At 47.6% G+C, this 24,856-nt stretch overlaps 1 protein-coding gene across 5 annotated transcripts; it reads left to right on the top strand.

The window, feature by feature from the left end:
• Positions 1-622: 622 nt before the first annotated feature.
• Positions 623-23,382, top strand: TTF1 (transcription termination factor 1). 5 transcript variants are annotated; one of them, XM_032418640.1, is made up of 11 exons: positions 623-689; positions 1,221-2,240; positions 3,572-3,798; positions 5,336-5,521; positions 6,868-6,946; positions 10,258-10,388; positions 12,442-12,676; positions 15,000-15,089; positions 15,349-15,414; positions 19,337-19,422; positions 20,332-23,382. In XM_032418640.1, exons 2-11 carry the CDS (start codon positions 1,228-1,230, stop codon positions 20,508-20,510), a joined length of 2,292 nt encoding a protein of 763 aa, XP_032274531.1. In that variant the 5' UTR covers positions 623-689; positions 1,221-1,227; the 3' UTR covers positions 20,511-23,382. The 5 variants fall into 5 exon arrangements, 4 of the variants coding, with proteins under 4 accessions (XP_032274531.1, XP_032274532.1, XP_032274530.1 ...); XM_032418641.1 differs by having other exon boundaries at positions 651-689; positions 1,210-2,240; positions 5,420-5,521; XM_032418639.1 differs by having other exon boundaries at positions 651-689; positions 1,210-2,240.
• Positions 23,383-24,856: the final 1,474 nt, after the last annotated feature.

The raw sequence follows: 24,856 nt of genomic DNA, 5'->3' as shown, positions 1-24,856 counted from the left end.
CCTTCTAGCTTCACGTAAGCTTAACCCAGCAGCCTCTGCCCACCTCTGCCTTCAACGTCTACCACCCTCCCCTGTATTCACTCCGCTCCAGCGGCCCTGGCCGGCTTCCAGTTCCTCCAGCGACCAGGTGCATGTTCTCGGCCTTGCTTCCAGCCTGGAACAATCTTCCATCTAGGTTTCTGCTCGCCGTCTTCGTTTACAACTCAGCTCAAATGTCACTCCTCGCAGAGCCTGCCCTTCCATCTACAGTGGCACTCGCTGTCTACCCTCACTCTCCAACACAATACTGTTTTCCTTTTTTCCTTTCCTTGCAGGATAACCTGACGTGATCTTGGTGGATGTGTTATGTCTTCCTCAGGTCCGGGACCTCACCGGCTGGCTCACTCCTGGACTAGAACAGAGCTCCGCAAAAACGTGACTAAGTGGAGCGCACGCGCGAGCCAGGAGGCCAGGCGGGGACTTCTGTGCCCTCTCTGTTTGGGGATCACGCTCTACCCCACCCTCACCGCACTCCCGAAGGACCCCCGGAACGAAACCCATGGGCTACTACGCCTGCGTCAAATCGCGGCGGCGGGCGTGTTGCCTTGGCAGCGTGACGCCGAGGCGGGGCCGGAAGCGACGCACGGCTACTTCCGCTTCCACCACGGCGGCATTTCCGGATTGGAAGAAAGGTGGCGGAGCACTGGGCGGTAGGTTGAAAGCGCTTGTCGGCTTTTGGTTGTTGGGGTTTTTTGATGCGCGCGTGGAGTCCAGCGGTGGGTGGTGGTGCCTTCGCCTCGCAGAGGCCGCCTTTGGCGGAGGTCTCCAGGGTGGGGAGGCAGCAGAGAGCCTTCTAGAAAGAGGAAATTGTGTGCTATCAGACCTTGAGCCAAGGAAAGGGTTGGGGCATGTTTGAGGAACCCAGAAAAGGCGTTGTGTGGCTAGAGCCCAAAGTGGGACGGGAGAGGCAAGAGACGAGGCTGGAGGGCAACAAGGCCTGATCGTGCTGGGCACTGTTCTCCGTTAACTATTTTTTACCGTATCATAAGGGCAGCGTGACCAGACGGGAAATTACAGTGAGCCTCCGGTGCATTTAGAGTAATATTAAATTTGTAATCATGACTCCAGCCTTGTCATTTGTTATGCAATCTCATTTTTCTGTGATTTTTTTTTTTCTCTCCTGAGGGTGATGTTTAAAATGCTTTGCCAAAATAAACCATTGTTGTCAAGTTTCTCCACAGGAATAGAATGGAAGGAGAATCGAGCAGACTGGAAATTCACACTCCAGTTTTTGACAAGAAAAAGAAAAAGTACTCTGTGTATAAGGAAGGACATCTGAGGCATCCCCATGAAAGTGTCAGAGACTCCCCCCTGGCAAGCGAGCAGTCTCACGTAACCAAGAGTAAGAAAAAAAGAAAGGATTGCCAGCATCTTCTTCCTTCCCCTTTGAAAAAATCAGAAATTGGTGGTGAGACGAAAAAGGCCACTTCCATACCCAAAAAGAATAAAAAGAAAAAACATAGGGCTTCGGGGGTGGATGGGGAAACAGGTGTGGTGTATGTCTTGGTGGATAAAGAAAATATCGAGAACACACCAAAGAATTTTAGGAGGGATGTCGATGTCGTGTATGTTGACGTGAGCCAGGAACAGAAGCCAACAAAAGAGCCTGAAGCAGGCGAACTGCATTCAGTTCCTAAGTCACATAAAAACGAGTCGGAAGAGCTGCATCATAAAGTTAGGGAGAAAAAGAGGAGAAAACATCGGAGGAAAGCGGCCTCCTGGGATGCTGAGCAGGAGAGCCTGCATGCAAGCCTCGCTCTGCCCAAGCCAGAACCACACAAGGAGGAAACCCTGCTTTCTGTGGGCCCAGGAGGTGGAATCACACAACTACCGGGATCGGCCGATAAGAAAAAGTCTAAGAAAAAAAAGAGAAAAATTGCACATGACCAGGAGCTTGAGGCATTGCCTGGGCCTGAGAGTCTAGAGAACGTGTACTCCGAAGGATGGCAGGGGGTCGGTGAGGTTGGGACTGCAGAAGGCAGTAAGGAAGCCGGCCGTGTAAAGAAAAAGTCTAAGAAAAGGAAGCGAAGGTCTTCTGTTGAAAGTCCTGTAGCTCCTGGGGGTGATTTTTCAGTGCCCGCAGGGAGCTTTGAGGACACACACTGTGATTCACTGGAAGGTAATGGTGCCCTGATTGAAGAAAGAGCGAAACCCAGGCCACAGGAGGAGAAAACCCAGGCCTCTTCGGAAGAGGTGCAGAGGTAATGTGGCAGTGGCATGTTTTCTGGTGTGTATGTCCTCTGTGTGAATTCTGCCTGTGACCTCTTTACCCAGCATGCCGGTAGTAAATGGCAGAAATCAGAGAGACAGACCGTTAAATGTACAGAACGATGCATACGTGTAACCGAGTGACTTGGCAGGAAGGTTCCTTTCTTCATATATAAAGTAAGGCAGTTAGATCAGATTTTTACTAAAAACTATTCCAGCCCTGAAATTCTATGAATAAGTTTAAAAGGGCATTTTAAGACCCCCCAAGTTACCTTTGTTCGTCTATATGCATATACTTAGAAAGAAAGAAAAATTCTAAATACTTAGAATTTTTACAGAGCAGGAAAAACCTTGAATTAAGGTTCTCCCTAATAGAAGAAATTTAGACGTCATTATTTATATAATTATTGTGTAAGTCAACTGCTGATACAATAAACGCAGCTTTTTTTTTTTTAATAGAGCAGTTTTTTAAACCACTTTATCTCGGTTCCTAGGACTTGGGACAGATTTTTCTCCCCATTTTTACTCAATGGCAATTTTTTTTTTTTTTTTTTTACATTTTCGCATTTGTTAGGTTGTCCTGGCCTAAAATAGTTTCACCAAGAAGTTCAGTGGGAGAGGATGCCACTTCAGGTGGTATCGATAAGAGGGGCCCACTCACCTCCTCTCGTCAGGGGTAATACTGATAGGAGGCAGGCATGTCGAGGGCTGTGGTTTTGAACTTGTACTGGGCTGTGGGCCCTCTGAAAGCTGCTGACCCTTTCCTCGAACTAATGGATATAATTTTTTTTTAAATTTCCTGCCTGAGTGGTTAGCTGTTATGATTGACCACAGTAAGAGGGGATTTGGACATCTGGCAGACATTTGGGGATGAATTAGTGACAGATGCATAGAAAACTAAGCAAAGGGGGGAAAATGTGGCCATTGTTACATTGATTTAATTAATTAGTGACCATTATCACAAAATTGAAATCCTTGGAAGGGTTGGGGGGAGTGTCTTGAGGGTCCATGGGGCAGAACAGGGCTTAGCCCATTAGGAAGTCAGTATCTAAAACCAGAAAACTTGAGAAGTAGTGACACAAGAAATAACACATGGTGGAAATTGGGCTTTGGGCCACACGGGTCCCTTGTAGGCGGCCTCTGAGGTGTATGCATACGTTGGTCAGATTACCTCAGTCCACACATCACAGACTGAATCAGCTCCAACGTCCCTCCTAGCTTTAACACCGGCCTAGTCTAAGTGAAGGATCATTTTAAGAAAAGAATTGGAAAGCCACCAGGGCAAGTGACAGGTTAATGTGAGTTAACTCAATTTTCCCTGCAGGTTAGAACCTACAAATGAAGAGGAAAGACATTTGGAATTGGCCAAAGATTCTGAAACAAGATATTTATCGGAAGACTCCAGAGATTCGGGTGACTCAGATGTGGATTTAGACTCGGCTGTGAGGCAGCTCCAAGAGTTCATTCCAGACATCAAGGAAAGGGCTGCCACCACAATCAAGCGGATGTACCGGGATGACTTGGGGCGGTTTAAGGAATTTAAAGCACAGGGTGAGCTGGTGGCACTTTAATATTTGTCGAACTTTCCTGTCCGCCTAACGAGCCCCTGCCTTTTTTCTGTGAACAATGCAGATTTCTAGATTCACAGGAAGCATCCTCTGGGTGCCTTCAGCTTCTCCTCCTTCCAGAATTGTTGTCCGAGCCGTAAAATTAGCAAAATGAAGAGCCCTGGTTTTGCTCTTCTCCACCTAGCTTCTGGTAGGGGAGGCCTGGAAGGAGAGGAGGAGGAGGAGGCTAAGTGGCTGAGCCTTTGGGGAGGATGCGGGAATAAAATAAAATGAAAATAGCCAGTGTTGTCAGCTTTGATGAGCTGTAGCTTCTTTCCCCAAGATACTAAGTGGAGGCTAGGCTGGTTGTAATGGCCATGGTTTCACAGGAGACCCAACATGGTCTCCTTCTTGATTTCACTGTGTTATAAGAACCTCCCAGAAAGCTTATGGAATTGAAGAGTAAACTACACATTTAAGGCTGTGTGCTACAAATGAGCGATATTTACTGAGTGGCTGTGTGAGGTCCAGTACCTCTGGTCCCTGCGAAAAGTAAAATGTGGGGCCTTAGGGAGTTAATCGTGGTGAAGAGATTAATTTTATTTTTTTTTATTTCTTATTTTTTTAAAGATTTCATTTATTTATTTGACAGAGAAAGAGTGAGAGAGTTCACAAGCAGGGGGAGAGGCAGAGGAAGAGGGAGAAGCAGGCTTGCTGCGGAGCAGGGAGCCCGATGCGGGGCTCGATCCCAGGACCCTGGGATCATGACCTGAGCCGAAGGCAGCCACTTAACTGACTGAGCCACCCAGGCGCCCCAAGAGATTAGTTTTAAAAAATAGCCAAATTAAGGAAGAAAAATGTAATTCAAAATAGAGCAGTATCTATAGAATGGTCCCATTCTATTTGTGTATTTTCTGTGGAAATGTTTATGACTGTATTTTATAAAAGATACTCTTAAAGTAAGTCTAAGAATAGAAAAACATAGTATATAAGATCGTCAGTACATAATAAAACTTGGTTGCTTTGAGTTACAAAGAGGACTAGAATGTAAAGCATGATGCCATTGCTCCCCCACCCCCCATACGTATGCATAGAAAATATATGTGAATGTTCGAGTTCTTGCCAGTTCACAGCACTGCCTTGCGGGGGGGAGCGAGGCAGAAGAGAGCAAAGGGGAGGCTTCTTTTAAATGTTTATTTCCATACTGCTTGAATTTTTAATGAACATAGATTCCTTTTTAATATAAAAAACAACTACTTTCAAAAGTTGAGTGGTAAATGGGGAAGGTCACTTTGGAAGGGGGTGACCAGGGAAGACTTTGGGAGAAGAGTGGCTTGAGCTGAATTCTCAGGGAAGTGAAGTTGGGGGGGTGGGGCGTGCACAGCAGGGGAGCTAACAGCAAGTTCAAGTACACCGCTGGGGCTGTTCCCAGCAGGGGGGAGCTAGCAAGCCACTGTCTTGTAACTGCTGAAGACCAGATGGTAGGTTTGCTTTTGTTCCTTATTGACAATACATACTTTTTCTCCCCACCCAAATCCTAGGTGTCGCTATTAGATTTGGCAAGTTTTCTGTAAAGGAAAATAAGCAGTTAGAGAAAAACGTGCAAGAATTTCTATCCCTGACAGGAATTGAGAATGCAGACAAACTGCTGTACACAGACAGATACCCAGAGGAGAAATCTGTGATCACCGACTTAAAAAGAAAATATGCATTTAGATTGCACATTGGTAAGTTTAAAACTGTTTACTCTTTGACCATCCACAGCCTACCAACCGTAAAGGGAGAACCCACGGTAAGTATTTAGCGCAGCGCCTGGCCCATTCAGTGCGTGCGGTGCATGTTACCCGCTGCCATGGCTACGAGTATTCCTGCTGCCAGCCTGTACTTTTGGGGATTTGGAATGTGTTTGTGTCTCCCAAGTATAGTGCTTTTGCAGATTTTATAAAAAGCGACCTGATCAACTTCTAGCTTTCGTACTTGGTAATAGGTATCGTTTTGCTTTCTCTTTATTTATTCTTTGTTATGTGTTGTTTTGCATATGCTGCACAAAGCACATTTTTTTTTTAAGATTTTTTTGATTTATTAGAGAGAGCACGGGGGGGGGCCAGAGGGAGAGAGAACCTCGAGCAGACTGTGCTGAGCACAGAGCCCGACACCAGGCTCGATCTCATGACCCTGAGATCATGACCTGAGCTGAAATCAAGAGTCGGACGCTTGACCAGCTGCACCACCCAGGTGCCCCAAAGCACATTCTTACGTGCACCAGGGTCTTCTAAGTTTTCCAAGTATAGCCTTATCTGTGCTTTGTCTCTGGAACCCTCCTCCTGCAGCTGTATTTGGAAAGTGAGAAAGTCATGAAGCAACACAGGATCAGACTGAAAAAAATCCATGAATGTAAAGAGGATGATTTCTTAGGTGTTCTCTGACTTCTTTTCTTTTTTTTTAAAGATTTTATTTATTTATTTGAGAGAATGAGAGAGAGAGAGAGCATGAGAGGGGGGAGGGTAAGAGGGAGAAGCAGACTCCCTGCTGAGCAGGGAGCCCGATGCAGGACTCGATCCCGGGACTCCAGGATCATGACCTGAGCCAAAGGCAGTCGCTTAACCGACTGAGCCACCCAGGCGCCCTCTTAGGTGTTCTCGAGTACGCAAGGGGAAACAGACTGGGGGGGGGGTCCCTGTCAAGGGGCTGTTTCATTCTGAGTGAGGAAGCAAGCCAAGCTTGCTCATTGAGAAAGCTCTTCTGTTAATCTTATGGAGAACTGTTGGCATGTGTCCCCCACCTTAGCATGCTTTCCTCTTCATTCAAATTTTGTTAGCATTACTTTGCTTTGTAAGGGCTTTTCCCTCGAATTTAGTAGACCAGAAGCTGGAGCCTTGACTTACTAAGCGTGTAGATTTTAGAGTGCTCCAAGGAAACTGGTGATTTTGTGTGGGATGTATGAAATCCCAGCCTGACCCAGGATCTAGGGTAGTGGTGTTAACAGGAGCCATGCTGAGTTCCCTTTCCAATTGTGACTCCATTTCAAGCCCTGCCCTGTGGGCCCCTCTGACTGCCTTTCTTCTGACTTTAGGAAAGGGCATTGCCCGGCCCTGGAAACTCGTCTACTATCGAGCAAAGAAGATGTTTGATGTCAACAATTATAAAGGCAGGTAAGAAAAAGTCTTAGCATGGTGATTAACATAACAATAAAAAATTTAAAAAAAAAAAGAAAAAGTCTTAGCAGCTTGAGACAGAATGTTTTTGCTGATAGTATAAATTAGAATGTCCACAACAGATGAGAGGTAAAAAACTGAAGATTTTTTCGTGTGTGAAAAGTAGACTGTGTATTTGTTGTCAGTGGTATGTCTTCAAAGCTCATTTCGGTTTCTGCCTCTTGAGTAAACGTTTGTGATCTTCCCCTTTCTAAATCCTTGGCCTTTCTTTATACTTTCCTTAGCCCTCAGCGTGCCGTGCCTCTCTTATGTTACTCGTGAAGTTTTCTTTGCTCTCTGCTAATTTGTGAGCTCCCTGTGTACCCAGACGTTCCTTTTGTTTTGTTTTTTAAGATTTTATTTATTTGAGAGAGAGAGACAGAGATAGCGAGAGAGAGCACAAGCGGGGAGGGGCGGTAGAAGCGGACTCCCTGCTGAGCAGGGGGCCTGCCACGGGGCTCGATCCCAGGACCCAGGGATCACGACCTGGGCCGAAGGCAGACGCTTAACCGACTGAGCCACTGGGCACCCCCAAACGTTCCTTTTCAATGCGATGTTCCCTTCAGCACTCAGCCTAATTCTTTGGGTTTTCAGTGAATATTTAAAGGTGGGGTAAGCACTAATAGGAGGTCACGTAGGAGCAGGTCATTAGTGACAATGCAGAGTGTCCTGTGGTGATGGTCATTCTCCCTCTTTCCCCAAGCAAAATACCCAACTATATTTTGTTCCCAACATTCCAGATAAAACCAGCATAGATCAGGGGTCGGCTGTGGTTAAGCACTCTGCTCCAGGCCAGAGGGATAGGCAGGAAGGTGTCAACCCCTCCCTCTGAGGGCCCAGCCGACCAGCTATTCAATCTCACTCTGGGAGGCAGATTTAGTAAATCTGACAGGGCCAGTTGCCTTCCAGTTAGCTGCATGATTATAAACCAACACATACGTATTCTCTGACCTGCAAACACTGATATGACCTTGGTGGGTTTTTTGTTGTTGTTTTTTTTTTTAGATTTTATTTATTTATTTGACAGAGAAACAGCGAGAGAAGGAACACAAGCAGGGGGAGTGGGAGAGGGAGAAGCAGGCTTCCCGCAGAGCAGGGAGCCCGACGCAGGGCTCGATCCCAGGACCCCGGGATCGTGACCTGAGCCAAAGGCAGACGCTTAACGACTGAGCCACCCAGGCGCCCCTGACTTTGGTTTCTTAACTTTTGAACAAGAGAAATAAACCTTCAGCAGAGGAAAAGGTTGCCCACAAACTAATACCCGCCTTCCCCTTTTTCCCAAGCCCCGGGGTTGGGCATCTGTGGACAGAGCTTTAAGGAAATGCACTAAAGATGACATGTTAAGTGGGACTTGAAAGATAGCTTTTGGCAAATGAATGGTGGCAGCTGAGGTGACATTTTTCTACCTGTGACATAAGCGTGGGAATGAAAGTTTTAGAATAAGCCAAGTCTTTCATTCCAATGTGTTGTGGTAACAATTTGCCCTTAGAATATATTTTTTCTAACTTAAGGAATGCTTAACTGAAAAAAATCACAGAAAGCCAAAAATCAAAGAGTTTTGAGGCTCTGGGGGACATCAGAGGTCAATACACCTGTTTCATCATTGTTATGCACTCACTTTCTCTCTGATGTCCTCCTTTCTGTTGCTTCAGGGGTACCCTTAAGTTGTTTTAAATCTCAGAAAGAGGGACGCCTGGGTGGCACAGTCAGTTAAGCGTCTGCCTTCAGCTCAGGTTGGGATCCCGGGGTCCTGGGATCGAGCCCCGCATCGGGCTCCTTGCTCAGCAGGGAGCCTGCTTCTACCTCTCCCTCTGCCTGCCGCTCCCCCTGCTTGTGCTCATGCATTCTCTCTCTCTCAACAAATAAATAAAATATTAAAAATAAATAATCTTAGAAAGATCCTGATTGCCTTGAGAAGGAAACTGCTAGAAAGCATGAGTCTTAGCAGTGAAGGATTACAGGTCTCTCCTCACCACGCTCTGCATTTGTAGATGACTTTCTGAGACTGCTAGGCTCTTACTGTTGGAAGTAATTCTGGATCACTCTCATCAGGGATGGGTAGTATTTTGCTAGGGGTTTTCTTGTGTTAAGTTAGTAGTAACATAAAGCACCATTCCCCGCCCCCTGTATTAAGGAATTCTAGAATGCCCTAAGGATTGCTTTCCCTTCACTTAAACACTTGTGTTTAATCTCCAAATCCACTTAGTGTTTTTTTGGTTCTTTTGTTTAGTATATTTGTTTTTATGTGGAATGAAAAAGCGCCGTACATTCCTTAAATCATTGTGCATTTGTGTGAAGTCATTTGTCACGTATTTATTGAATGTCTGTTGTCTGTCAAGCATTGCGGATACCATGGTGTAGAAAAACCAACAGGGTCCGAGCCCTTGTAGGATGTCCCCTCCAGAGCCGTGCTGTCCATCACGGTGGCCACCAGCCTCACGGGGCCAGGGAGCACTTGAAATACATTTAGTCCAAGTTGAGAGGCGCCGTAAGAGTGATACACTTGCTGGAGTTAGAAGGAAAGAACGTAAATTACCTCATTAACGCTTTCAGATCCTGACTGCGTGTTGAAATGGTTGCGTTTTTAATATAGTGGGTTAAGTCAAATATTTTGTTAAGTTCATTCAAATGAAATAAAATTCATTTTCACGTGAGCACTACAAGGTTTAGATGATGTGTATGGCTCATATTACATTTCTGTTGGACGGCGCTGGTGTAGAGGCAGAGACGGGTAAACGGGGGGACCCCTCGATGTCCAACTGCCCGTCTGTGGGGGGGTGCTGTGAAAGGGGCAGAGCTTGCTCTGGGGGAGAGCAGCGGGGGACTGGACCCTCAGGTATCGGGACATCCTCGCTGACGAAGGGCCACCTGCAGGGTTTGCAGGAGCCGTCCAGGTGGGTGGAGAAAGGCCATTTCCACTGCAGCATGGAGGCTCTGAGGGGAAAAAGGCCTACAAGAAGGCCAGTGGGGCTGAACTGTAGGCCACGTGGAGGAGTTGGTGTTTTGTGCGTGCAGCGCAAAGCCTTTAGGGTTTGGATGGGAATAATGTGACCCAGTTATTTGCTCTAGCCCCTGTGTAACTGAGCCAGGCCCCTGGCCTGGGACTGCAGTGACTGATTTATAGGGTGACCACAGTCGAGGTGCCGGGACAGGAAGTGACGGGACCAGCCTGCCCCGGCAGCTTTTCCCAGGACTACGGCAAACTGCAATGATGATAGGGTTTTTAATCTTGTACTTAATTGGGAATTGTAACACGTTTTCCCTTTCAGGTATAGCAAAGGAGACATGGAGAAGTTAAAGATCTACCATTCCCTGCATGGGAACGACTGGAAAAAGATTGGCGAGATGGTGGCTCGAAGCAGCCTTTCTGTTGCCCTGAAGTTCTCCCAGATCAGCAGTCGTAAGTGTTGTTTTCTGGTCCCCCCCCCCCCCCGCCCGCCGGGTGAACGGATGAGCCCCCCCCACCCCCCGGTGCAGGCCTCCTTGCCAGCCTGTCTTCTGAGAGAGCTGTCACGTTTTGAGCCATTCTCTGTACTGATTCATTGCATTTCCTCCCGCGTGTTTGTGAAACCATGGGGCCTTTATTCACAAGACCGACTTCGGCCACACCTGAGGTCCCTCACTTTCAGCGCAGCTCTCACCGCCAGCCTGACCCATACATACCCTAGGAAGCTGGCGGGGAGCAGAGCCTGGGCGGAGGAGGTTCCCCCACCAGAGGACAGCAGAGGCTGCAGGGGGCCGGGGTGCAGTTCAGTCGGCCCGTTAGGCAGGGACTTTTCCAAAACCTCCTGTGTCTTTTTCTCCTCTTTCCTAAAAAAGAAAATTTTCCTGGGGATATTCTTTGCATTATAAAATCCCCAGTTGCTTCAAGAAGCTCACAGGCGACGTCACTGTCAGCACGGGGATGCTGTCCTAGGTCACGTGGCAGAGCAGCGCGTGGGGCAGAGCGGCCGGGCGTCCGTGGACCTGGCGTGCCCGGGAGCCCTGCCTTCTGTGCCCCCACGTCCAGCAGCTGGTGCCATGTGGGGACTCAGTGTGGCCGGTTCTTCCAGTTTCCAGGAAGTAAAGCAGAAGTCTGCTTTTGGCGGGGGGGGGGGGGGGGGGGGGGGAGTGTTAATCTAGATACTGTTTTTTTCCTTTGGAACTCTCAATTTTTAAATATTCATCTAAGTTGTTGAGGAAAAGTAACACAATCACACTATGGGCCAAACCAAAGACATGTGTAGGCTCCCGGTTTGAGGCCTCTTACTTAGCCTGACTGTGACCATCTAGACAAGGAGGATGACCCACAGATGGTTTGATGCCCCCGTCAGAGGCCAGCTTGTGGTTCAGGTGTCTTTGTCATCGAGGCCAGAGTTCCCATTGCAGCTCAGTGCCACACGGGGAGTTCCTGGGGAGAGTTATGGATGCACGTGAAGTCGTTCAGTTATTTTGTCCCCATTAAGTGTTTTGAGAACCTCCCAGTTTCACACAAGAGACATTACTGTCAGAAACAAGAAGAACAATATTCTTTTGAAGTTAAAAAACATACGTTGCTTTAAGGAAGGACTTCTCTGGCATTGGTTCTTTTTTTTTTTTTGAGATTATTTATTTGAGAGAGAGTATGGGGGAGCACAAGGGGGGTGGGGCAGGGGGAGAGAATATCCAAGTAGACTCCTGCTGAGCATAGAGCCCAATGCAGGGCTTGATCTCACAAGCCATGAGATCAGGACCTGAGCCAAATCCAAGAGCAGACGCTTAACCAACTGAGCTACCCAGGCACCCGGGCATTGGTTCTTAAAAAGAAGTGGTTCCATTTTAATTTGCGTGTAGCTGTGTTTGATGGTTGTATGTCTGTGTAATCAAGATGTTGCCCTCTGTCTTCTGAAAAGTGCCTGGTTTATCTTTTCTTTTTTTTTTTTAAGGCTTTATTTATTTATTTATTTTGAGAGAGAGTGCGTGGGCAAACAGGTGGGGAGGGGCAGAGGGAGAGGGAGAGAGAGAATCTCAAGCAGACTCCACACTCAGTGCAGAGCCCAATGCAGAACTGGATCTCATGACCCTGAGATCATGACCTGAGCCAAAATCATGAGTTGGACGCTTAACTGACTGAGCCACCCAGATGTCCCTTAAGACTTTATTTTTTAGAGCGGCTTGAGGTTCACAATAAAATTGAAAGGGAAGTGGAGATTTCCCATATGCACCCTGCCCCGACATATAGCCCCTGCCATTGTCAGCATCCCACCCCCCCCCTCCCCGAGTGGGACCTTTGTTACAGTCCGTGACCCTACACTGGCACATCCATCATCTTCCAGGGTCCATAGTTCACATTAGGGCTCACCTTTGGTGGTGTGTGTGCTGTGGGTTTGGACAAGTATGTAATGACATGTATCCATCATTGTCATTTTGTTTTTGATATTGTGCTTGAAAACAAATAGATTAGCAACTATAAGATCATCCTTTTGTGTCTACAGCAAGAAATCATGGTGCTTGGAGTAAGACGGAAACCCAGAAACTAATCAAGGCCGTCGAAGAAGTGATTCTAAAGAAAATGTCTCCCCACGAGTTAAAAGAGGTGGATTCTAAACTCCAAGAAAACCCTGAAGGCTGCCTGTCTATTGTTAGGGAAAAACTCTACAAGGGCATATCTTGGGTAGAAGTAGAAGCCAAAGTAGAAACCAGAAATTGGATGCAGTGTAAAAGTAAGTGGTAAGTTTTAAGGTTTCTTACATAAATTTCAACAAGATATTTCCCTCCCCCCTCCCCGTACCACACGCATCACTGGAGTGGGTAGATGAGTGGGGTTATAACGGAAGGAGACCTGTGTAAGTACCGTGTGCAAAGCGTGTCAGAAATGCTCACCTCGGGCCAGCTGTTCCAACCACTTCGGTATCAACATCCGATCTAAGTTGGCACCTAACTAACCCTGATTCGTCATGTGGTTTCCTCCAAAGGAACTGGAACCTTTTAATACTGAATATTGACTTCTGGTGTCTTCACTCTGTCCCTTGCTAAGGCGTTAGTAAAACAAAACAGTTCTCTCTTTGCAACATAAAAAAACACAAAACTCCCCTTTGGGAGAGAGATCACAAGCACGGTGATGTGCAGGAGCTTGCCCTTCCCATGAGCCTGTCTTGTCCGGGGGCTCCTCTGTCCTCACTAATGCCAGGCAGCTGTATTCATCGTAGAACTTCCTTTTTTTTTTTTAAGATTTTATTTATTTGACCGAGAGAGACACAGTGAGAGAGGGAACACAAGCAGGGGGAGTGGGAGAGGGAGAAGCAGGCTTCCCGCGGAGCAAGGAGCCCGACGTGGGGCTCGATCCCAGGACCCTGGGATCATGACCTGAGCCGAAGGCAGACGCTTAACGACTGAGCCACCCAGGTGCCCCTCACCATAGAACTTCTTGAGAGACCATAGTCACACAGAAGCATTTTCAGTCCTGATCTTGCTGCGCATTCTTTGCCTGATGTGGCTTTTCCGAGCCCTGGAGGGTCTCTGAGCTGGGTGTTCAGCTGCTACAGGACCCCTTGGAGCGGTGGTCCCACAGCTCACGACCCACACGTCATGCGCAAAGGAGTGTGGTCATCGTCAGTGTCAAATAAGAGTGAGATCCAGAGTAGGTATATTTTATATTAAAAGCAGACTCTTAAATTATACCATTTATTGTTCCTTACAATTCTGCTGTAGAATTATCTGTTTATTTTCATAGAAGACTATAGTCAGGGACATAAACTCCACAGAACAGATAATGTTTTGGGGGATGAAGCATATAACATGGAGGAACCAGAGCCCTTTCTTCCCCTATAGTTTACACTGAAAGAAGGAGTGTTTGTTAAACACTGGTCAGTATTTAAAGAGGGAAATGCTGCAGAGCAGCCGTGCTTCAGGATCGGTATAATTCGGATAACGTGTAAGAGAGACTGCTTTTTAACTTGAAGAGAAAAGCAGGAAACTGAAAACCTGAATGTAGATTTCTTTCATGTAAATTGAAATGACCACAGATGATGCAGTTTACTTTTTTCCTGAAGATTTATTAGAGAACATGGTGGGGGGTCAGAGGGAGAGTGAGAGAGAGTCCAAAGCAGACTCCATCCTGAGCTTGATCTCACAACCCTGAGATCACGACTTGAGCTGAAACCAAGAGTCGGGTGCTTAACTGACTGCACCCCACAGGCGCCCCAGAGTCTGCGTTTTGAACGAACACAGTTGGCTGCTGGTACAGACAGCATCCTCACCTGCGTATCGTGGATCCCCCTTATCCAGAATGTAACAGCTAGCGATCTGTCCATCAGATCGTGACAGACTTTGCTATTTGAGATGAGTACTTAAAAAATATTTTTAGCTGGGTCACTGCTCTCGTTAGGAGCTCCAGTCCCCCTTCCCTCAGCCGTTAGCTATGGGCCTCAGAGGAGTCCTGACTATAGTAAGTCTCCCTCAGTGTCCCAACAGCGATGTCCCTCTGTTTTCTAAACAATCAAAAATAGAGTTTACAGCTTCATTTAACACCTGTTAAAGGGCTTATTCTCTTCTCCTTTTTATAACTTCGTATTACAGAAATTTCATCGTACACACAAATTTAGAACTTGTATCCCTCATCCAGTTTCAGTAACCATCAACTTTCTTTTTTTTTTTTTAAAGATTTTATTTATTTATTTGACAGAGAGAGACACAGTGAGAGAGGGAACACAAGCAGGGGAAGTGGGAGAGAGAGAAGCAGGCCTCCCGCCGAGCAGGGAGCCTGATGCGGGGCTCAGTCCCAGGACCCTGGGATCATGACCTGAGCCGAAGGCAGACGCCTAATGACTGAGCCACCCAGGTGCCACCTTTCTGTCGTTTTATTTATCATTTCCCACTTAAAAAAAAAAAATTGGCATACTCCCTGGTGGTAAATGTTAGCAGTGATGAGTCACACAAGTTAGAAATTAGTTCTCAGTAGGGGTGTGATGTAGGTGAGAAAAGGGCAGGAAATGGCAGTGCAAACTTTACCCCTGAAAGTCTTAAAGTACGTTCTTTGTTTCTTTGAACGCAGGACGGAAATCCTAACCAAGAGGATGACGAATGGTCGGGATGTGTACCGCGGAGTTAATGCTCTGCAGGCCAAAATCAACCTCATCGAAAGGTAGAGAAATAGAAAGCGATGCTGTTGGAACTGTTTCTCTCTCTGGCCAAAGAGTAGATGTTGAGCAGCAGAATCCGTGGTGACATGGCTAATGACCTTGGGCTAACCTTGGGCTGGCATGCCAACTTCGCTGGGCCTGAGGGAACTGGGACGCGGCTGAACGTTCTGGTGCCCCCAAGCTTTTCACGTGGGTGAATCTGAGAAGGCGTCCATTGTGCTGATTTGTGCTTGAAAACTTCGTGTTTATTTTTTCTTGTAGATTGTATGAGGTAAACGTGGAGGACACTAACGAGATAGACTGGGAAGACCTTGCTAGCGCCATAGGGTAAGGCTGTGTATTCAGTGTGAGGCTGACGAAAAGGTAAGAGATGGCCTCAGGAGTGACCGTCTGTGAGATCTGAGCGGATTCGCGTGCAGACTGCCCCGTGCGCCCGTGTACTTGGAGCCTCCGCTCTGGGTGCTGGGGGCCCATGGGACCCTCCCTCCACCCCACCCCTCACCGAAGACACGTAGGAAGGGTGAGTGAAGTGTGTGCAAAGTCTCCTGAGAGCTTTGAGGAGCTAACAGGTTGAACGACTACTAGAGACCCCGCATACCCTTTGCCCCAAATCATAAATTCTTAAGTTTGCCACGTTTGCTCACCATCCGCCCTCCCTCTCCTGCTCCCGATTCCAAGGGAATAAAGTAGTTTCCCTTAACCACTTGAGGGCTAGTGGCGGGCAGCGTGCCCTAAACAAGAACATCATCCTGCATAATCACAGTGCAGTGACCAGATTCGGGACATCAGACGCTGGTACGGCGCTGTACTCTAAAACACAGCTCACATTCAGGGCGCTCGGGTGGCTCAGTCTTAAGTGTCTGCCTTCGGCTCTGGTCATGATCCCAGGGTCCTGGGATCGAGCCCCGCATCGGGCTCCCTGCTCGGCGGGAAGCCTGCTTCTCCCTCTCCCACTCCCCCTGCTTGTGTTCCCTCTCTCGCTGTGTCTCTCTGTCAAATAAATAAATAAAATCTTTAAAAAATAAATAAAACACAGCTCACATTCAAATTGCCCCACTAAAGTCCTTTTTTTTTTTAAGATTTTATTTATTTGTCAGAGAGAGCACAACTGGGGGGGGCGGGAGAAGGAGAAGCAGGCTCCCTGCCGAGCAGGGAGCCCGACACTGGACTCGATCCCAGGACCCTGGGATCATGACCTGAGCCAAAGGCAGACGCTCAATCAACTGAGCCACCCAGGTGTCTCATCCCAGTAATGTCCTTTATAGCATTTCCCCCCGATTTACCATCCAGTCCAGCTCCACTCCAGCTCCTGTCTGTCTGTCCTGTCTCCTCACTGGCTTCCGATCAGTAAAGCTCTTCTGCCTTTGTCTTTGATGCCATTGAAAACGTGGGCGAGCACAGGCCGTTTGTTTGGAGAATGACCCTCCGTTGGAGTTTGTCCGGTGCCTCCTCGTGGGGGGGTCTTGTACTTTAGGCAGGATTAGGACCCAGGTGACGCCACGTCGTGAGGCCCATGATTCTGATTTTGATCCTTTGGCTCCGGTGGCATCTGCCGCGTTCCCCCACCGTATAAAGTACCAGTTCTCTTGGGGATAAGAAGGGGCCGTGGGAGATATTTTGAGACCATGTAAAGATCCTGTTCCTCTTCAGGCTTCCCCCGGTACTTTCGGTGCGGCTTCATTTGCATGTCTCATCTGGGGGGTGAAGTTGAACTTTCCTATGTTTATGAGCTACCTCCTTTTGCCTTTGCTGTGAGTCTTCACTGTACAGCATCCTTGCATTTTGAATCCCTTCCTGCTACCGAAGACAGAGGCCACCACTCTCAGTATCTGAATTTATTGCTCGCAAAGCACGGTCCCTGTGAGCAGAGCAGATCATTGAGGGGTGTGGGGTGCGGGGATTGGGGGGCTCTCAGAAGCGGGGTGCTGGGGGTTGTTTGGCCTTTAGTTTTGGAAGGGTGGACAGTGGGGCAGGGCGGCTGCCCCCTGGCTGACTTTCAAAAGTGTGACGCCATCCTTGATCCATGAGGAAGGGTTTAAACTGGTTCTGGTGGTTATTTGCACCTTGGGATCATGGACAAGGAACAAAGAACAATCAGTTTGGTCTTTGTAACTTGGAGAATGGGAAGTTTGTCATGACCCAGACATGCTCATGGTTCCAAACCCTTCCCTTTTCCAGGTGACCTGAGTGAGAGGTGGGGCACCCACTGCTCAGAATCATGGGTCCCTGAGAGATGAGGGTGGCAGGTGCTTTGAAAGAGGGGACCTTGCTCTGGACCCACCAACTCCCATCTTGAGAAGCACCCATGGCTGCAAAGCCCTCCCTTTGTAATAGCAAAGCACTTTTTGAAAAATTGGACTTTTCCAGTAAATTTTTGTATATTTTGTGACGTTGCTTCAGATCACAAGTTCTTAAATTAAAATGGGCTTTTAATGGTTTTAAGTAAAATTATATATTTAAGAACACATTGTTTCACTTAAGATTAATAAATCTCATAAAACGGAGATTATGGCATCTAGTCAAATACTGTTTGAAATAGCACATTGTCAAGTTTTAATAATTAAAACAGTGAAAAATAGTATTTAAAAGTTCAGTCTCTTCGGAGTCTTAAAGTCTCCCTTGTGAATTATTTAGGCAGGATGTCAAGAAAGCGTGTCCACCTAATGAGATGTCATGCCTACTTGGTTTGAAAATGTCCAGATTCAGGGGCGCCTGGGTGGCTCAGTCATTAAGTGTCTGTCTTCAGCTCAGGTCGTGATCCCAGGGTCCTGGGATCGAGCCCCGCATCGGGCTCCCTGCTTGGCGGGGAGCCTGCCACTCCCTCTCCCATTCCCCCTGCTCGTGTTCCTGCTCTTGCTATCTCTCTCTCTCTGTGTCAAATAAATAAATAAATAATAAAGTCTTAAAAAAAAAAAAAAAAGAAAAGAAAAAATGTCCGGGTCCATTATTGTGACTTCTCCAAACCCTAGCTTGGGTCTGCAGCACGCCCCACAGGACTCACGGCCCTGCAGGAAGAGTTGGAAGGCATGGGGGCCTTAGAACTTGGCCTTTACGGTCAGACTGACCTGATGTTGACTCCTGGTACTCATTATTTAGCTGTCCTTGGGCACGTTGTTCCCTAACTTGTGTCTGAGCCTCAGTTTCTTCATCCACAAAACGGTTTAATAGGACCATAACGAGGACTAAGGAGATCGGGCGTGGAGGACACATAGCTCAGTAGGGACACACAGTGAGCACCTAGCTAGTGGTTGCTGTGAGGAAGAACCCAGTAAGAGTAAATGTATTCACACTAATTAACTACTAGGTTAACTAATTATTGAAATAAGTCCTGCTTTTATCGTCTAAGAAAAAGTGGCCAGGAAGTGAAGTTAGAGATTTTCACTTTAAAAAAACAATAAGATTTGGTTGTGTCTGTCCTACTTACTGTAAATTGAAAATATATTTGACTCACCAAAACATCATAAACATCTGCTTTTTTTAGCTTTGCAAAATAAAAAATCAGGGGACATCTGCCTTTGGATTGTGACAAATACGCATTTATCCTAAGTGAAGTGGTGAAGAGTGTGGGTTTTGGGGTCAGACCACCCAGTTGAAGTCCCAGCCCTACCCCTTATTAGCTGTAAGATCTTGGGCCACTTCTCTGTGCCTCAGTTTCCCCATCTCCAGAATGAGGCACAAGAGTAGTAGCTTCTCATAGAGCCCCTGTGTGGATTGTTTGTGGCTAGAAAGGAAGCCCTTAGGGCAGGGCCAAGTACAAGGTAAGCATCAGCTTATGTTAGTATTGTAATTTAAACAGGATCTGTCTTGTGCTTTTCACCTTCTTTCTTTTTTTTTTTTAAAGATTTTATTTATTTATTTGAGACAGAATGAGAGAGAGAGAGAGCACATGAGGGGGGGGAGGGTCAGAGGGAGAAGCAGACCCCGAGCTGAGCAGGGAGCCCGATATGGGACTCGATCCAGGGACTCCAGGATCATGACCTGAGCCGAAGGCAGTCGCTTAACCAACTGAGCCACCCAGGCGCCCGGAACCTTCTTTCTTTTATGTGTGTGCTTTTTACCCAAATGAACGACAGCTTTTTCATGTGTGTCTTATTTTTGTCCCACATTTGTGGACACCATGGTTTCCTGTTCAGGATTAAGAAAGTTACTGATACCTGTAGATTCCCGAGTCGGCGTACTTCGTACACAGTAGTGAAATGACCAGTTTTTAAACTGATGCTAACTTTTTTTTATCTTTTCCTTTCTAAAGTGATGTTCCTCCGTCCTATGTTCAAACTAAATTTTATAAGCTGAAAGCTACCTGTGTTCCCTTTTGGCAGAAGAAGACTTTTCCAGGTCAGCATTTCTAATATTTAAATAGTTGAGAACACAGCAGGTGGTGGCATGTGCTGGGAGTGTGACCTCGGACGCGTGACTTAACTCTGGGAGTCTCGGTTTCTTTGGCTGTAGGATGGGAGAGATTATCACCTGTTCATCCCCACCTGACAGGACTTTCGAAGTTCTAAATGAGATAATAGACAGGTGAACCGTGGTCAGCAGGGTGCTCGGTGCGTGGCCAGCACTCGGTAAATAACTGAGTGCTCCTGGATCGCCATCATGTGCACACACGCCACACACTGACATGCACACTGGCACGCACACGTGTGCGGACACGGTTCCAGAACAAACCTAAGATGCCCAGTTCCTTCTCTGCAGCCATTTGTGGGTGGTTTCGGTATTCCCAAACTCAGATCATCAGAGTCCTCTGGGGAACTTGTTGAACACATACATACCTGGACCTCGTCCCATACATACCGAATCCTAACCTCCAGGCTGCATCCAGAGGCTAGATTTTCTCTAACAGGCTCAAGGAGAGCCTCAAGCGGTCTGCCCAGCACCAGCATTCGGGAACCACGAGTTTGGGTGATGCTTTGCCCTGGAGTGTGTGATGACTACTTCTGACCCTTAGCAGATAGCATTGCCTGGGTTTGAATCCCGACTGCGTTTGCCCCTACAAATTCCACGACCTTGGCCATGATTTATAACGCCTTTTGGCCTCGGTTTCCTCATTTGAAGAATGGGCTGACAGTAGTGCCCTCCTCCTAGGATTCTGAGGGGACTGGTGAATACAAGTAAACCAGTTAGAACAGGACCACTGCACACAGTAATAGCAGCAGTGGGCCACCCACATCCGTGCCCTCTGCCCTTTGACCTTGGGAAGGAGGCTTTGTACAAATAATGTCAAAATTGCATTTCTTTTTTTAGAGATTATAGACTACCTTTACGAGACCACCCTGCCTCTGCTTAAGGAAAAGTTAGAGAAGAAGGTGGAGAAAACGGGCACCGAAATCCAGAGTCCCGCGACACCCAGGCAGGCCTTCCGGTTCAGTGACATCTTCTATCGTGACGACGACAGTGAGGGAGAAGACAGGGAGAAGAGGTAGGGGACAGTGCTGTGTCTTGCCCGCCTCTCCAGGTTTGGTTGTATTTCTGTGCATGGGGCAGAGACGCTTCTTTCAGTACTGATGTTTAGTAGAGAAGGGGCCACGGCCAAAGAAGGGGACGTCTACGATACTTCGTATTATGGAGCCTCCCAAAGCGATTCACCCTTTCAGACTCTAGTGTGTTTGCGTGCGCAAAGAAAGAGGAGCATCCGGAGTTGATTTGCTGTTGCTGGACCGTTGAAGATAAGCCCAACTGGCAGTTTCTGTAGAACAGCAGTATCCCAAGTCCCTCTCGTGGCAGCAGAGGGGAGAGTCCCGTCCCGTGAACATTTCATTGTGTGGATTTCACCACACGCACACTCCCCAAAAATGGGAACCCTGACAGTTGTAGTCAGGCATGCGTGCCAGTTTGCTTTCTGTTTTCCCAGTTGTCACTCTGTGTGCCCGGGGAATGTGGTTCTAGATAAGCACTCGCAGGGGGCCGTGGATCTGCTGGTCTCTCAGCCTGGCTTCCATTTGCACGTACCTGCCTCCGTGTGCGGATCTCATCTTCCTGAGGGAGTCAGGTGTTTGAGGGTACGTGTTTTGCATATAAGATGCGTTCTCAAGGGCAGTCACTGAGTTCATCTGGTGTTCCAACTGGGAAAAAAAACAAAATCCAAAACAAAAACCCAGCAGTCTCTTCCACTGCTTCCAGAGAAATCTGGCTCTGTTAGATTTATGGAAAGATGCCATGTGGGTCTAAGGCACAGCTCACACCTCACAGAATTTCAAGGGTAATTTACATGTTGGGCTCTTCCGTCAAATCAGGAAAGCAAAACCGCTCTAGGTGTTTCACACAGAGAAGGATTTAATGTAGGGATTTAGGTTACAAAATTGTTATATAGGGTTGAGAGCGCACACGGGAAGGCTGACTCGCCGAGCCCTGGGTAACTGTGGCCCCCGCTGCCCTGCAAGGGGCCTGAGCGTTCCAGGCTCCTGGCCACACGTGAACATGGAAGGAAGGTGTGGGTGAGCAGCGTCCCACGCAGCCATGTCACCATCTGTGCCAATACTGGACGCCACCGTCTCCCAAGTGTTCTCTCTTAGGCCATTTATCTCACATCATGACGTGTGCGCTGTCGGTTAATTCATCCACAAAGCTAGACGTTTTTCCAAAGCTGCCATCCTTGGAGAAGGAAGAGTACAGAGACAGGTCTAGGAGGCTGGTCACCAGCATATCCCCAGCACCTGTCACGGTGTTGTGCGCACAAGAGACACTCAGGAAACATGCAGCAAACAAGTGGATATTTCTTTTTAGCAAGTATTCTACCTTTCGTCACCTCCTATCCATCGAACATACCTGTCCCCATGCTGACGGGAATGAAAGTTCCTTTTGGAGGACAATCTGGTGAAATACAGCAAAGCCTTAAGAATGTATTTTATGATCCAGCAATTTCACTTAAAGAGATAAAGCGGTTTCATTTTTCAGAAATAAAAGAACTCATGTATAAGAATGGCACGTTCATAATTTGAAAAGCAGACAAAAATGTGAATGTTCCTTAATGGAAATCTGTTAAATTATGGTATATTCCTAGAATGGGATATTATCCAGTAATTAAAAATGATTATTATAGTTTGGGTCAGCATAAAAAGAGGTAAACAATATTATCAACTAAAATATTTCAGAAGAGTATTTTCAGTTTTGTAAAAGTAAGAAAATAAAGGAAATGGTATATACGTAGATGCATTAAAATGTGTGGGAGAAATTAAACCCAAAATATCGACAGTGTTTCTCTCAGGGCAGTGGGATTGTGAATTTATAGGGTAGAACTCTGGATTTGCAAGTGCCAGAAAATGGGACCCACATGGATCTAAGGAATTCGGGAACTCTCAAGACTGAAAGTCCAAGTAAGGACTGACTCAGCTACTTGTGGTCACCAAAGATGGGGTTTCTGGCGGATTTTCTGCTCCCCCTTCGCCATTGTCCACTTCATCTTCAGTACACACACGGGGGCGCCTTCCCATAGTCACATGCTTCAGCAGACCTGCTCCCCCTTCAGAGGAAGGAAAAAAGGTCTCTTCCAATTGCTCTTGCTTAAGTCCTGGGTTTTGCTCCCAGTGCCCAAATTAGAGCCTGTGCCCAGCTCTGAATCATCACTGGAGCCAGGAAAAGAGGACTGTGTTCAGCCAGTCTGGGCTCTGCTCTGGAGCTGGGATTTAGCACAGCACGCCTGGAGTGGCTGAGAAGGTAAATACCCCAGTGGAAAAATCAGAGTCCCATTAGCAGAGGAGGTGAAGAGCACTCTGAGGAAGCAACCCACAGATGTGTGTTGACAGTGGGTAATTGCCTGTGCTGTGAATCTTGCCCAATAAACTTGTGTACTTTTTGTACAAGTTCTATTTTTGTAACTTTTTCTCATCGATATCTCCATGCCTCTCCCCCCCCCCCAAAAAAAATGCACCGTAGAAATGTTAGCCTTTGCCAAACACTGTTTTTACATCTAAGAGTCCTGGACTGTGGAAGAAAAAGACGGGTAGGGTAGTAGACTGTGTATGTCAAGTGCGTCAAGTGCAGGTCCAGGAAAAGAGAAGATTGTGCGGGGAAACCGTGAGTTTGCTCTGGGCTGGGCAGGCTGTGCGGAGACCCCTGGTCTGTGGCGCAAGGAGGACAGGCAAGCAGCCTTCGAGAGGCGGGTTTGTCAGCTCCACGAACGTGAGGGCTGAGCTGTCAAGCGGACAACCCCAATTTAGAGTCTGAAAAGGGGAAAAGGTGTATAAAGTCTGTACTTGGGAGGATGTGAAGGAGGAAGAGCCGACCCAGAGAGAGAGAGCGAGTGAGCTCACCTGTCTCACAAGAAACAAGATGGAGGAACAAATAAAATTGTTTTGAACAGTCTTGCCCGTGCATGGTTTGAGTTTCTGCCCCAGTTCTGGTCATTTGCACTTTTCAATAGGCACACTTTTCAGCTGCTAAGTTTCATTTGTGGACCTCATTCCCCAACAGAGAGGTCCAAGACCGCAGCAGAGGGGAGGTGGGACATGAGCGTCATAATCAGATCAAGACCTCGATTCTCCTCCGGGCCATTTTCAGTTCCACAGTTGTTGACCACACACACTGAGTAAGCACAGCAGGAGCTGAAGATGCCAGAGGGAACCGGGCAGACTTGCAGGCGACACAATCCAGAGCTTGTTGAACACCATTTCCAGTTCAGCTCCTGAAATACCCGCCAGTCCTAATTCCCTGGCCTCATCAAACGGTGCATCTGTCCACCAGTTGGCTCATAGCCTGACCAAGCTGCCACCGAGTCTGTCTTTATTGTTGCTCTCTTCCGAACACCCTCTGCTCTGCGTCCTCTCCCTTGGTGGCACTTTCCCGTTCAAGACGCCAAGCCTGGGTGAGCCCTTCCATCTGCCTCCTCCCTGCACCTAAGAGGTAACTATTTCTGGAAGAAAACCACGCAGCTGGGTGCTTGGGTGGCTCAGTTGGTGAAGCATCTGCCTTTGGCTCAGGTCATGATCCCAGGGTCCTGGGATCGGGCCGCGCATTGGGCTCCCTGCTCAGCTGGAAGCCTGCTTCTCCCGCTGCCCCACCCCCCTGCTCGTGCTCACTTGCTCTCTAATAAATAAAATCTTTGGGGGGAAAAAAAAAACTGAGCTGGCTGGTTTCACTTTAATGATTGTCAGCCTCAAACAGACACAGCGTCACCAGAGGATCTACTTTGATTCTCTGGTACATTTGCTGTTCTTTCCCCGCATCAGCCATTATGCCTTCAACCCTCCCACACCCTTCTTCTGCCCTTTACATGATTCACTGAGCAAGTTGAAGACAGCGGACGTCAACTCCCTCTTCCCTCCACCAACCAGGCGATCCTGCCTCCATCTGCACTCATTCCTCCTGCCCGAAGCCTCGCCCTGCGCCTGAGCCCCACGGTCTGCCCCTTACGTTGTCTCGAAGATTTTGATCTTTTGCTGATCCTCTCCTAACGTCAGTCTCTCCTGTTCTGGATCATCATCACCATAAACATGCTCCCATATCACCCATCTTTAAATATATATGTAATATGTACGTATTAGTACAAGTGTGGAATGGGCGCTTTCCTCTGTGCTCCTCCCACTGCACCCAACTTCTAAATGTCCGTGGTCCTCGGGACTGTTGAGGCCTCTCTTCACATCCTCAGTGCCTTTGAATAATCTTGACATGCTGACGGCTTCCAGTTGCATGGTTACAGGTCAGATTCTCCCCTGAACTCCAGGCTGAAAGATGCATCACCGGGGGATGCCTGGCTGGTGCAGTCTGCAGAGCGTGCACTCTTGATCTCAGGGTTGTGAGTTTGAGCCCCATGTTGGGGGAAGAGATGACTTAA

Source organism: Phoca vitulina, unplaced genomic scaffold (assembly GCF_004348235.1).
Source record: "Phoca vitulina isolate PV1807 unplaced genomic scaffold, GSC_HSeal_1.0 scaffold21, whole genome shotgun sequence".
NCBI lineage: Eukaryota > Metazoa > Chordata > Mammalia > Carnivora > Phocidae > Phoca > Phoca vitulina.
This window is presented reverse-complemented; position numbering and strand designations above follow the sequence as displayed.

Bases quoted from the DNA above. Each gene is read 5' to 3' on its own strand.
- TTF1 (XM_032418640.1), top strand. From the start codon at position 1,228: ATGGAAGGAGAATCGAGCAGACTGGAAATTCACACTCCAGTTTTTGAC. The intron at 5,522-6,867 runs GTAAGTTTAAAA...TTCTGACTTTAG, and splicing joins TGCATTTAGATTGCACATTG to GAAAGGGCATTGCCCGGCCC. The intron at 6,947-10,257 runs GTAAGAAAAAGT...TTTCCCTTTCAG, and splicing joins GTCAACAATTATAAAGGCAG to GTATAGCAAAGGAGACATGG.